Raw genomic sequence first — 13,503 nt, 5'->3', positions numbered from 1 at the left:
CGACACCCCTGAAGGACAGAGGTGGGAGATAAACGAACCAGGGGAAGGACAGGAAGCGCCCAGAGAACAATACACACACGTCCTGATCAGGTTTCTCAACTCAGCCAGCTGATTCCTCACCTAAGTGCATTTCCTCTTTGTAGGAACGCCGTCCGGGAGCCGCAGACCATGCAAACTCCCCAGGCAGCACCGTGTCCTCCATCAAAGCAAAGCCAGGCTGTCGCCCAGGCATCCAGCACTGTTTGTCTAAAAGCAGACAGGGCGCTGCCGGTTTGCACTTCAAGGTGGAAACAAAGGGATTGAGAAAGAAAAGGGAAGTCAAACCAAAGGCTTACCCCGAAGATCAAAGGAGAGGAAGCCCCGGTCAGCCCCAAACAAAGGGATTTCCTGGCAGAAATCCCTTCCATAAGCAAAGCTCGGACTTGGGGTTACCTCGATGGCAGGAGGCGGTGGTGGACCTGCTCCACTCAACACACGTCCTCAAGGAGGGCCCGGGGCCACTGGATTACATGCTCCGGGCGGCCTCCAGCCAACTGTCCTTCCCAGGCTGCCTGCAGCATGCTGGGTGGGGGGGTAAGGAGGGGAGGATGAAGTTCTGCGGCAAATGTGGGGGCAACTGTGGGAGCAGACGTTGCAACAGGCAGCTGATCGTCCTCCACGGAGGAGGCGATGCTCGACCACAGGATCCGGATCTGCAGCCCAGTTTCAGGCCAGATGTGACCCTGAATGTATTTAGATGTCATTAACACTTTTTTTAAAAGAGAGGGAGGGGACAAGCAGCAGAGGGAGAAGGAGAACCTCAAGCAGGCTCCACACCGGGGGGGGGGGGGCCTCGATCTCACCACCCCGAGATCATGACCTGAACTGAAATCAAGAGTTGGACACGCAACCAACTGAGCCACCTAGGAGACACCAAGTCGACTGATTCAAACATTAAAGATCTTCTGAGAAAAAGACTGAGGTCCCCCAAGGGAGAAGACCTCGTGACTCCAGTAGCCACACCTACTCGCCCTGAGTGTCCCGCCTCTCCGCTGGCCCTTCAAATTCTGGACCTGCACACTCCACCATCAGGGGAGCCAATTCCTTAAATAAATGTTTCTGGATCTCTCTCCCCACCACCTCCCTCCCCCCTCCCCCCGCATGTATGTATATTTATATATACACATACACGTATATGGGCAGGCACGCGCTTTCTTTCTTCTAAACCAACTTAATTATAATTAATTATACACGAGGTTTTTAAAATCTGTAGCAACAAACTAGATGAAGGAAGGTGAGACACGCAGAGACAGGAGGAATGTGAAACTAGAGAGCGAGGGAAGGGGGTTACCCCTGCAGCCTTCAGTTTGCAAATACAGAGGACAAAGGATGGCTACAAACCCCATTCTCACTGTCTATCATTTGAAAAGATAATATGCCCTACCATGTTTCAGGAGAGGGGTGCTGGAAAATCAAGCGACAGGATAAGGGACGTCACAGCTGCACAGTAAGCAAAAGCTGACATGATCAGTGAAACCATGTCATACTGCAGAACCGGGACTGACAAGGCACCCCAGGAAAAAGGAGGTCCAGGGGCCTTAATGTGCCGAGTACCGGAGCCTCAGTCAGAAAATAAGAGAAAGACCCTTGCTGTCACAGACTGTTTACAGTGCTTGGTCCTGGAGGAGTCCCATAGGCCCCTGAGGCCCCCATCTAAGGTCTACAGCATTAGCCTTCCCGACTGGTCAAGGCCCATTTCCCATGCCCATCCCACCGATGCCAGTAAGGTGAGGAAGAAGTTTTAAAAGGCATCCCAAGTGTGGTGCGCTTGGTGGTTCAGCTGGTTGGGCACCGGCCTTCGGCTTAGGTCTCAGGTCATGGTCCCAGGGTCCAAGATTGAGCCCTGTGGTGCTCCCTGCCCAGCAGGGAGGCTGCTTCTCCCTCTCCCACTGCCCTTCCCGCAGCTTGCGTGCATGCACGCTTGCTCTCTCTCTCCCTCTCTCTCAAGTAAGTAAATAGATAAATCTTTAAAAAAAAAAAAAGAGAGAGAGAGACATCCCAAGTGTTTTCGTTACCCACTGAGGTGTAACAAACCACCCAAAATGTAGTGACTTCAGCTAATCATTTATTTTGTTCAGTCTCAATGCGGGCAGGGCTTGGCAGGGACAGTTCAACTCTGCTCCAGGAGGCTCGGGTCCGGTCCCTCCACTGGGCCGGGAAGCTCTACTTCCAGGACGGCTCCCTCACCCGGCCAGTGAGAGCTGTCCACCGGCTGGAGCGTCCTCGCTTGGCAGCAAGGGAGCTGCGTTCCCAGAGCCCAGGCAGAAGCTGCCACGTGTCCTACGATCTAGCCTTGTCCCAGAATGTCCCGTGCACCACGTCATACAGGACAATCCACTATCCTGAGGCTGGCCGGCTCCTGCTCCTCCCCTCGGTGGGAATGGCCCGTCCAAAGACAGACTTGCTCCTTCAGCGCAGGTCCCTGCACAAGAAAGATGCACAGAGCAGAGCCCAGAGCAGAGTCCCAGCTTGAAATCGCTGCGGAGCCCACACATCAGCCAAGCAAGAAACCAAGATCTGTTGTTAGAAGCTACTGAGATGCTAGTTACTTCAGCAAAGCTGACCAAAACAATGCACAAAACTGCATTCCTTACAGCGGCCCCTCCCAGAGCCCTTCCGCCCTACTCCCAATCTCCACGCGTGATCCCCGATCCACCAAAAACTACTGTCCCTAGGATAAAGCCCAAATTCTTAATGAGTGCATATAAACCTTCTGTGATCTTTGCATTATGTGCATTTGCTATCAAAGAATATTCAGCTCTGCTACGTGGAAAAACAAGAGCGTGGACGAAACCCATACATCAAGTATGTAACTTACAAGACATGCTAAAGATCAAGGACATCAGTGGAACATACGTGTAATGAACACAGATAAAATGGAAAGAACAAAGGAAACCCCTAGTTAAAGAGCCGTAGACATACCAAGTAAATCTTAAATATTATTATTTTTTAAGATTTTATTTATTTATTTGACAGAGATCACAAGCAGGCAGAGAGAGAGGAAGGGAAGCCGGCTCCCTGCTGAGCAGAGAGCCTGATACAGGGTCCGATCCCAGAACCCTGGGACCATGACCTGAGCGAAAGGCAGAGGCCTTAACCCACTGAGCCACACTCATGCCCCAAATCTTAAATATTATTAAGATACAAATCATGCCACCTTGAGACTGACAGTTAAGTCATCCCTGAATCAGCCACCCCTTAGGGTCCCACGTATAGTCTGCCTAGAAACAGATGAAAAGCGCAGCTGGCACACAGCTCTTCCAGGCACACAAGTCCTGAGTCTCCCCAGCAGAACAAGTGTGTGCCAGCCACATACACCCTCCACCTGGCGAGCCCCCTGCTTTAACCTCCTCTCTGGCCCTTGCGGGTCTGCAAGCTTCTCTACTCTGTGACTGCTGGGAAAGCCTGCCTGGTCATGCTCTTTTTTTTTTTTTTTTTTTTTAAGATTTTACTTTTAAGTAACCTCTACACCCAATGTGGGGCTCAACTCCTAAGCTCAAGATAAAAGCTGCACGCTCTACAGACGTAGCCAGCCGGGTGCCCCGGTTTTTAAAAGCTACTACTGCATCTAGATAATTTCCCACACGACAGTCCAGCCCCATCGTTCTCCTCTGGCCTTATCTTGGGCCACTCCTCCAAGTCATGTTACTGTAGATGCAATTGTACTGACCCAGTCCTCAGGTGCAAACCTCTGTATGCTTCTGCACCTGCCGTTCTACTGGGAAGCCCTTCCCTCCTCTGCACCAAATCCCTGTTTTTCCTTTGAAACTCATCTATTACCTCCCCGGGAAAGTCCTTCCTGACCTCACCCTGCTTGGGCATGGAGCCCACTTTAAAAAAAAGGAATGGATCTCATAGTTCAGTCTTCTCATTAACTCTGCAGTTCTTATTTGGGTTGATTGCTTAATGGGATTTTGCTTTCGGGGGGGCATCTATGAATCTACGTATCTTGCACTTAACTCTCAAGTCCTTTGAGTTTAACGGGACCCTGAGATGGTAAAGTGAAAATCTATATGTAAGAAAGACTTTGAACTTGATACATGTCACATTCTTTCGTATTTCTAGGATTATGGAACTCTTACAGACATTTAAAATATCCTTTTTAATTGTGGATATCTCAAATGACTTTTTTAAAAAAAAAGTTTTAATTTTATTGACTTATTTGAGAGAGAGAGTAAGAAAGAGAGAAAGCATGAGGGGGGAGGGGCAAAGGGGGAAGGAGAAGCAGACTCCCTGCTGAGCTGAAGCCCCACACCCTGGGATCATGACCTGAGCCAAAACCAAGAGCTGGACCCTTAACCAACTGAACCACCCAAGCACCCCTCAAATTACTTCCATTTGTGGTCATTCTATAGACTCCAACAACAAATAAATGAATCTTGGGAATTCAGTTTTTATTTATTCTTAAAGATTTTCTTTATTTATTTGACATACAGAGTGGGAGGGCCTGTACTGAGCAAGGAGCCTGATGTGGGACTCGATCCCAGGACCCTGGGATCATGACCTGCGCCGAAGGCAGATGCTTAACTGACGAAGCTACCCTGGCGTCCCCGGAATTCAGTTTTGAAAAAATTGTAGCCTTCATATATTCATATTTTCATTAAGTCATTCATTAACGTATTTACTGAACATCTGCTGTGTTCCACTTACTTTGCTAAGGTGCCACAACAAATACCAGTGGAGCATGGTAGATTCAGCTCAATTTTCAGTACGTTCTGTAATAACATTAACAGTCGTGTTTAGTAAGAACTGATGACCCAAAAAGTCATACATAATTCTTTTGTTGCCAAAAATTCACTCGCTATGAAGGCATTCACCCATTCATCTAGGTTTCTCAAGTGCCTATTATATGCCACGCTGTGTGCCGGCGCTGGAGTGTGCAGTGACGTGTCCTATGGAGATGCAAGGTGCACTCAGAGATGATGGTCCCTGTCAACTTGAGGAGCTCACAGTGTGGGAGGAAAGACAGCTAAGTAAATGAACAGTTAAAGTTCACCGTGACAAGCGCAATGGGAGGGCATGGATTGGAGGGGTGGTGGGCAACCCACTGAGCCAGGTGCCTGAGATCAATTCCTTTTTAAGTTTTAAGGCCCAACTTATAAAATGAACTACAGTGTAATAGTCAGAGTGGTCCAAAAAATATCTTGGAATGTCTCTGGCTCCTGGTTGCAAGACCCACCAAAGCCTCCGATCGTAAATAAAATGAATTATCTGGACAGTAGTCGTCTTCCTTGGGGGGTAGGAAGGGGTACGTTCTTTCTCCCTCAGAAAATTAAGAAGTAAGTCATTGCCACTAAGCAAGATCTTAAGTAAATCTTCATTAGAATGTATATTAAATGAAATGGTAACTGTGAGAAATGTTAATTATCTCCCAAAATCTGGTCTTCTGTTCTTCCCTTCCCTTCCTTGTCCCCCAAGGACTGTAGTTCGCAGCCTGCCCTGCGTCTAAGGGGACCAGTACAGGAGTGGCCTGTGAAACTTCTGATCTCAGTTTTTAAAGAGGAAGCTGACTGGCCCTTTCCCCTCTCATTCCCCAACCCAAGGGCTAGAATGTGCAGGAGGTTGACAACAGCAGTGGGGGTAACAGGAACCAGCCTCTACCAAGAGAGTGAACAAGGGTGCCTGGGTGGCTCAGTGGGTTAAGCGTCTGCCTTCGGCTCAGGTCATGATCTCAGGGTCCTGGGATCAAGCCCTGCATCGGGCTCTCTGCTCAGCAGGGAGCCTGTTTCCCCTTTTCTCTCTTTGCCTACCTCTCTGCCTACTTGTTCTCTCTCTCTCTCTGTCAAATAAATAAATAAATAAAATCTTAAAAAAAAAAAAAGAGTGAACAAGGTGGGCAGAGAAGAGATGAGGTCAACACACAGAAGGGAACTGGGTGCCTGGATAGCCTTACACAGCAGAACCGCCTCCCTGAGAGAGAAAGAAACTTCTAGCTTTTTGCTCGGCAATGGTTCTGGGTCTCTGATACAGTAGCTCTCTACATTAGCCTCTACCCTCCATAACACAGTAACTATGTTCCCTCAGATGCTCCACGTCTTTGAACCCCAGAAAGGGGTACAATTAAGGAACAATAAGTTAGGAACTCAAGAACAGAGCAGTCACATTTTGTGTTAAGGAATCTGCGCATACTTTATGTAACGGTAATATTTTAGAAATCCTGGTGTTGGTTTTAAGCCAAAATCTTACTACATACCAAGTAATATTAGCGTATCTAAGAGAACATCAAGCTTACTCTAAGTTTAATAATTTCTAAGAATTATGTAAGTGTTCAGTAACATGATGTTTGGTCACTCAGATGACTTATGTTATTTAAAAAGAAGTTGGTTTGGGGAGGGAGAAGGTAGGGGCAGGGGAGGTAGAATGCGTGGATAGACTCTGGGGGCTCACATAGGTACATGTTCCATTTCCATACTCAGTGGTGAATTCGTGGGTGTTTATCATATAATTTCAAATTCGTCAGCGAATGAGGGCCATGCATGAATCAATGACGAGAGTACACTTGTGATCAAGGATTAGGATTAACCCAAGTCTGTCCGGCTAGAATCCAAAAATAAAATACAGTGTTTTAAGATATTTGAGCTTCTGAACAGGACAAATATTATTCAGAAATTCCATTAACCATGATCACAAATTTTTGTTAAACTTCTAAGAATGGTAAATTAGGACTTAAAAGCCCAAATCGGTTAAAAAAAAAAAAAAAAGCCAAGTATTGGCACTTTCTCGATTCAACCTAATTGATAACTTAATTTGTAATTTTAATACACTGAAAATCATTGTTTTAAACAAAAAGGAACTTTCTAAGTAGTCTTTTCTGCTTTGGTGAATGCTTGAGTTCACCAAAAAATTTCACATCACCAGTTGGCGTCCTTCTACTGAACACAGGAGAAGAGCCCCGAGATTGCTGGCTTGGCCTCAGGTTAATGTAAGCTTTGTTGTTATGACTAGGAAAAGGCAATGTCTAGATCTCTTTAAAACTACTAATGCATCCCTCTGGCTACTAGAAAGGGTATGGACACTGGTTAAAACTTTATCTGCCATTTAGCAGCTGGTGGCTTTAGAAACGCCATTTAAGGGGCGCCTGGGTGGCTCAGTAGGTTAAGCGTCTGCCTTCAGCTCAGGTCATGACCCCAGGGTCCTGGAATCAAGTCCCGCATCGGGGCTCCCTGCTCAATGGGGAGACGGCTTCTTCCTCTCCATCTGCCCCCCAAACCCAGCTTGTGATCGCTCTCTCTCGCTCACGCTTACTCTCAAATAAATAAAATCTTTAAAAAAAAAAAGAAAGGAAGAAATCCCATTTAATCTTAAGGCTTCAGTTTTCTTCTCTTTAAAATGACAAGAATAGGGGCACCTGGGTGGCTCAGTGGGTTAAAGCCTCTGCCTTCAGCTCAGGTCATGATCTCAGGGTCCTGGGGTTGAGTCCCACATTGGGCTCTCCACTCAGCAGGGAGCCTGCTTCCTCCTCTCTCTCTGCCTCTCTGCCTACTTGTGATCTCTGTCTGTCAAATAAATAAATAAAATCTAATAAATAAATAAATAAAATGACAAGAATAATATCATATAGAATTGGCTGGATAAATGGTATTATAATTATTATCCTAAGTCTATATAAGGCTCGATAAAACATCAGGAGGCTGCCCAAGGACATGGAGCGCCACAGCACACTGATGGCTCTCAGGCCACCCAAACATAGTTTCTTGCTCTCCTTTAAATATCTTTACCTATCTCATAGCCTTTACTTCAGTCTACCTTGAATTCTAGTCAATTTTTCTAGTCTTCCTCCTCTCTTCCTTTTCTCTCATCCCAATACAATGGCTTGAAGATGGTGTTTGTAAAATGGAAATCCAGTGACAATGCATATCATCAGCAAAAGCCCTGCTGGAGTATCCAGGGGCTGGCAGGGATCACACGGTGGCTGAGTGAAGGTGGCGAGGCAAGGACTCATGCAGACACCTGAGGGGAAGAAACCCACAAGGGGGCTTAGGATCAGACTTCCACGAGCCTAAGGGCATGACCGTGTCTGGTGAGAAGCCATCCCCTGAAGCTTGAGCAACAGTGAGTTTCCCTGGATTTGTGTCTAGGAAGAGAACTCCGGCCATCAAGAGGAAAACCCATGGACACAAGACAGGACTACATTTCCACAGTTTAGACAAAAAGATCTGAAGCGGAGCTCGAAATGAGGAGTGGAAAAGAAGGAGGCGAGTGGAGACAGCCGGGGGAGGGGGGGCATCAGTGAATTGGGACCTGCACGGCGGGAAGGATGCAGGAGATGAAAGGAAAAACAGGTTGGGGTGTTCCTCCGAGACTGTCTTTTTTTTTTTCCAGCAGAGTAATATATGCAACTACTTTTAGACAGGTTATGAAGTTGGAAGTGTTATCAGAATACTCCAGCGGAACTGGGTATTTACCCTAAAGATACAAACGCAGTGATCCGAAGGGGCACGTGCACCCGAATGTTTATAGCAGCAAAGTCCACAATAGCCAAACTACGGAAAGAACCTAGATGTCCATCAACAGATGAATGGATAAATAAGATGTGGTATATATACACAATGGAATACTATGCAGCCATCAAAAGAAATGAAATCTTTTTTTTTTTAATAGTTTTTTTTTTTAGATTTTATTTATTTATTTGACAGAGAGAAATCACAAGTAGGCAGAGAGGCAGGCAGAGAGAGAGGGGGAAGCAGGCTCCCTGCTGAGCAGAGAGCCCGATGCGGGACTCGATCCCAGGACCCTGAGATCATGACCTGAGCCGAAGGCAGCGGCTTAACCCACTGAGCCACCCAGGCGCCCAAAAGAAATGAAATCTTGCCATGTGCCATGACGTGGATGGAACTAGAGGGTATTATGCTGAGCAAAATAAGTCAATCAGAGAAAGACAATTATCATAAGATCTCCCTGATATGAGGAAGTGGAGAGGCAACATGGAGTGTCTGGGGGGTAGGAAAGGAATAAATGAAACAAGATGGGATCGGGAGGGAGATAAGCCATAAAAGACTCTTAATCTCACAAAACAAACTGAGGGTTGCCAGGGGGAGGGGGTAGGGAGAGGGGGGTGGGATTATGGACATTGGGGAGGGTATGTGCTATGGTGAGTGCTGTGAAGTGTGTAAACCTGGTGATTCACAGACCTGTACCCCTGGGGCTAATAATACATTACATGTTTATAAAAAAATTTAAAAATTTAAAAAAAAAAAAAAAAGAATACTCCAGTGGAGGTATCTAGGAAATACATAGGGATAAAAGTGAACCACTCGGGCTGATTTGAAGAAGTGGAATGACAGGCTAGATGTTCCTCGAGCAGCGCTGCCCAGTGAAAACATGACATGAGCCCAAACACAAGCCACTCAGGCAGTTTTTCTAGCAGCCATGTTCAAAAAAGTAAAAAGAAACAGGTGAAAATAATTTTCATGATATTTTTTTCTTTAACCCAAAATGTCCACAAAAGAAAGGGGGTCACAGAGGCCAGGAAAGAACAGGGGGGGAAATACAAATTTACTTTTGGTTAAGACATAGTTTCCTTCTGAGACACAAATTAAAAACATGTTACTCACGGTTTCCGCAGAGGACGACGGTCTCTGTAAACTATCACCTTGCACCCAAATGCTCTCTGTCACAAATGCTATGTGCTCTGCTTCAAGTATAAAAGGAGACACAAGAAACAGGGCCCATTTGTTCAAGTCATCAATGGACTGGACAGAGGGAAAGAAATACACAAAAAGAGGATTCAATATCACTTCAAATCACAACAGCCACTTACATCAACTCTGGGACCTCCCCTCCTCTGTAATTCCAGGCAGGACCGAGATAAGGTTACCAGACTCTCTCCTCCTACAGACCACATTAACCCTGAGCCTCTGGTTGAACTGGGACTATTTAAACACCTGCAACATCCCCTTTTTTCACAACTTTAACATCTCTAAGTATGTGTGATCCACCATTAATTCTGAAGCTGGGCTTACCCCCACCATTCCTTACTTCTTAGAGCATGAGGAGTTTCCCCAATCACAACTCAGATGCACATTTTAAAAAATGGGGAGACTCAGGAGTGCGCGCTGGTCCAAAGCGACCCATTACTGATAGAAGCGTGGAGAACTCTTCTTCTACTTCCCCTAGCCATGATAGAGAGCATCAACATTAGTTATCAGATTGGATTTGTCCGTTTATCTGTGCTCTCCCTCCTGAAGCCTCTCTAAAAGGACAGTAAGTGGGGCGCCTGGGTGGCTCAATGGGTTAAAGCCTCTGCCTTCGGCTCAGGTCATGATCTCAGGGTCCTGGGATCAAGTCCCACATCAGGCTCTCTGCTCAGCAGGGAGCCTGCTTCCCCCTTTCCCTCTGCCTGCCTCTCTGCCTACTTGTGATCTCTTTCTCTACGTCAAATAAATAAATAAAATCTTTAAAAAGTAAATAAATAAAATAAATTTAAAAAATAATAAAAGGACAGGGGATCCTTTTGTAGTTCATAAGCATGATGACTGGGTGTTCACGCTTTTGTGTGACATGTGCCGCCCTTTAAACCTTGTTACGACCTTGGCACATTACCCGTCTGACGTGAAAAAAAATAATAATAATAATAATAATAATAATAAAAGGACAGTAAGTGAATTTTGAAGGCTTTAACCCACTAAAAACAAGGCATATCCAGAGCAGAAAAGCTGACACCTAAGGGTACACAGGGTGAGCCCTTTCAACATCACCAAAACAGAAGGTCAGGCTCCACACCCCGTTTACCAATTCAAACTGCCCTTTTGCTCTGGAAGGATCAAAAGATGTTTCCACCTGGCCCAGTAACCTGGCACATAGTAAACTATTAATAAACATCTACTGAACTAGTGAATGAATGAACATTTGGAGGAGAGAAATCTCCTCTCCATGGATTAACATAATTATCATTATAGCAGTTAACGACAAAGAATAGACTGTCCACCTTATTCAAACACAGAACATGTGTATATTCAACAAAAAGCTTAAAATTTCAAATGTGTTTAAAGTCTTCGGTTATAGTTATCAATATCGGTGGGAGCTTCAATTACATACACATATGCATTCTATGCATCTGATTCTAAATATATGAAGTCAAGAGACGACAAAGACAGAAGATTCATTTCTTTTTTTTTTTTTTTTAAGATTTTATTTATTGATTTGACACAGAGAGAGAGAACACAAGTAGGGAGAGAGGCAGGCAGAGAGAGTGGGGGAAGCAGATTCCCTGCCAAGCAGAGAGCCTGATTCGGGGCTTGATCCCAGGACTCTGAGATCATGACCTGAGCGGAAGGCAGAGGCTTAACCCACTGAGCCACCCAGGTGCCCCAGAAGATTCATTTCTGAGGAGTCACTTCAGTCCAGGTAGACTGACAAGGTACCTAGCCCACAAATCATTAGCCCCACCTTATTTTATAGCTGAAATCAACAGTAGCTAATCATTAGTCCAATTTTCCAATCGCGGGCCTTAACCGTCAGAGCTGAAACCCAACGATCACTAACCACTTCTTCATTCACTGAAATGAAGTCACTGAGTGACTATTCTAGGGCAAGCTGGAAGCTAAGCTAAAAAGACCCAATTCCTAGGGAGGAAAAGATAAAAACTGGAAATATGAAGGTTGATTTAAAGTGGATGGTGGCGGGGGGGGGGGGGGGGGGAGGTTCCTGGATGGCTCAGTGCCTTAAGCCTCTGCTTAAGTCTCAGGTCATGATCTCAGGATCCTGGGATCATCCATCAGGCTCTCTGCTCAGCAGGGAGCCTGCTTCCCCCTCTTTCTGCCTGCCTCTCTGCCTATTTATGATCTGTCAAATAAATAAATAAATAAATAAAATAAATAAATAAAATAAATAAATAAATAAATAAATAAAATAAATAAATAAATAAAATCTTTTAAAATAATAATAAATAAATAAATAAAGTGGATGAGGGCACAGCGCAGGCCTGTCCCATCTGGTGTGAAGCATGAGGAACAACCCCTTGAGACAAGGATACCTGAGCAAAACTCTAGGGTGAGGCAAGGTTAACTTCAAAAAGCAGGAGCACATCAGGTCATAGAATCCCTGAAAACCCAAGGCTAGCTTGGCAGGGGTGCCCCCACGGTAGGCTGGAGCTGAAAAGCAGTTACGGTAGTTAAGAGATCATGGACGTCTTCCAAAAGTAAAACTTCTTCCAAGAAAATTAAAAATATTTACATCTCAACATTTTTGAATGTTCAAAATGTTTACTCTAATTGATTTTTTTTTTTTAAGATTTTATTTATTTGACAGAGAGAATGAACAAGCAGGGGGAGCAGCAGAGGGACAGGGAGAAGCAGGCTCCCCACTGAGCAGGGAGCCCGATGGAGGTCTCCATCGCAGGACCCCGGGATCATGACCTGAGCAGAAGGCAGACCCTTAACGGACTGAGCCACCCACGCACCCCTCTAACTGAAATCTTAAAGGTTATTGTTTTTAAGTACACGAATCCAGATTGGAAACCACTGCAATAGAAAAACGCACCCTTCAATCTTTCCTTAGTTTGCTCTCTCTCTCAATCTTGGTTCCTTGAGAGAATTAAGCCCTAATTAATGAACAGGGCCCTCAAGTGGAACGAGTGTCTCCTGACTCGCTTCTAAGTGGTCCTAGCTCGGCACTCTCAGAACGGAGACAACAGTTACTCATTTTCGGTGGGTTCTGGTATACCAACAGGGAAGGGTATCTGATGAGCTAGTAGCACCACAGAACTCCACACTTAGGCATACAAGTATTCAAACCTGAGATAAGATTTTAATTCCCACGCGGGTACTATGGTTTCGCACACGTAGAAAATCTTACTTTAATGCTAAAAGGGAACCGACTTTCCGGAGGGAAGAGAAAAGGAAAACAAACCGATTAAAAGCAAATACTTCTAAGTGTTCCTGAAAGCAGTTATGTCAGCGGAAATCTGAGCAGACCGCACGGGGAGGTCCAGTCCCCTTTTTTTTCTGTAAAGTCCCCTTTACAGAAAGGGGACGGTTCTGCACAGACTGGACGACCGGCAGGTGAGCGGCTGCACCTGGCAGGTGTCAGGCTCAGCACCGGGTCAAAAACAAAGTGTGCGCGCAACCGAAGTCAAACAGACGCGGAGACCATCCGTGGGGCGCCCGGGTGGGTAAAACTCGCGACCCACAGGGCCATGTTTGTGCCTCGGAGATACGGGGCAGAGACCGAGGATCCGCGGTCTCTCGGTGAAGTCAGGCTCAAGCCGACCGCAGCCCGCAGCGCGGGAGGCCGTCAGAAGCGCACTCCGGGTGGGCGGCGCGGACCGCCAGATTTGCAAGGCAACAGCCATGCCTCCCCATACCCCCGACCCGGCACGCCGGGGACAGGGGACGTGTCGCCTGTCGCAGCAGTTCCGGACCTCTGGTCCCCTGTCAGGGCTGCCGGGGATATCGCACGCAGAGGCGCCCCCAAGTCCGCCCTCGGGACCCCAAGCCCGCGACCTGCCGACTGGCAGAGACCCGG

At 46.3% G+C, this 13,503-nt stretch overlaps 1 protein-coding gene and 1 non-coding gene across 2 annotated transcripts in view; one reads left to right on the top strand and one right to left on the bottom strand.

Moving 5' to 3' along the window:
- The window catches only part of HLCS (holocarboxylase synthetase), a 202,131-nt gene that overhangs the window by 188,312 nt on the left and 316 nt on the right, over nt 1-13,503 (bottom strand). The window contains exon 2 of the mRNA XM_044250939.1: nt 9,594-9,731. Within this exon, the coding sequence (XP_044106874.1) occupies nt 9,594-9,731 (138 nt within the window). The remainder of the gene's footprint in view (nt 1-9,593; nt 9,732-13,503) is intronic.
- Nucleotides 10,487-10,591, top strand: LOC122911078. The gene has a single exon (XR_006385403.1). It is a non-coding gene; the product is annotated as a small nucleolar RNA U13 (small nucleolar RNA).

This window comes from Neovison vison, chromosome 6 (genome assembly GCF_020171115.1).
Source record: "Neovison vison isolate M4711 chromosome 6, ASM_NN_V1, whole genome shotgun sequence".
Taxonomy (NCBI): Eukaryota; Metazoa; Chordata; class Mammalia; order Carnivora; family Mustelidae; genus Neogale; species Neogale vison.
This window is presented reverse-complemented; position numbering and strand designations above follow the sequence as displayed.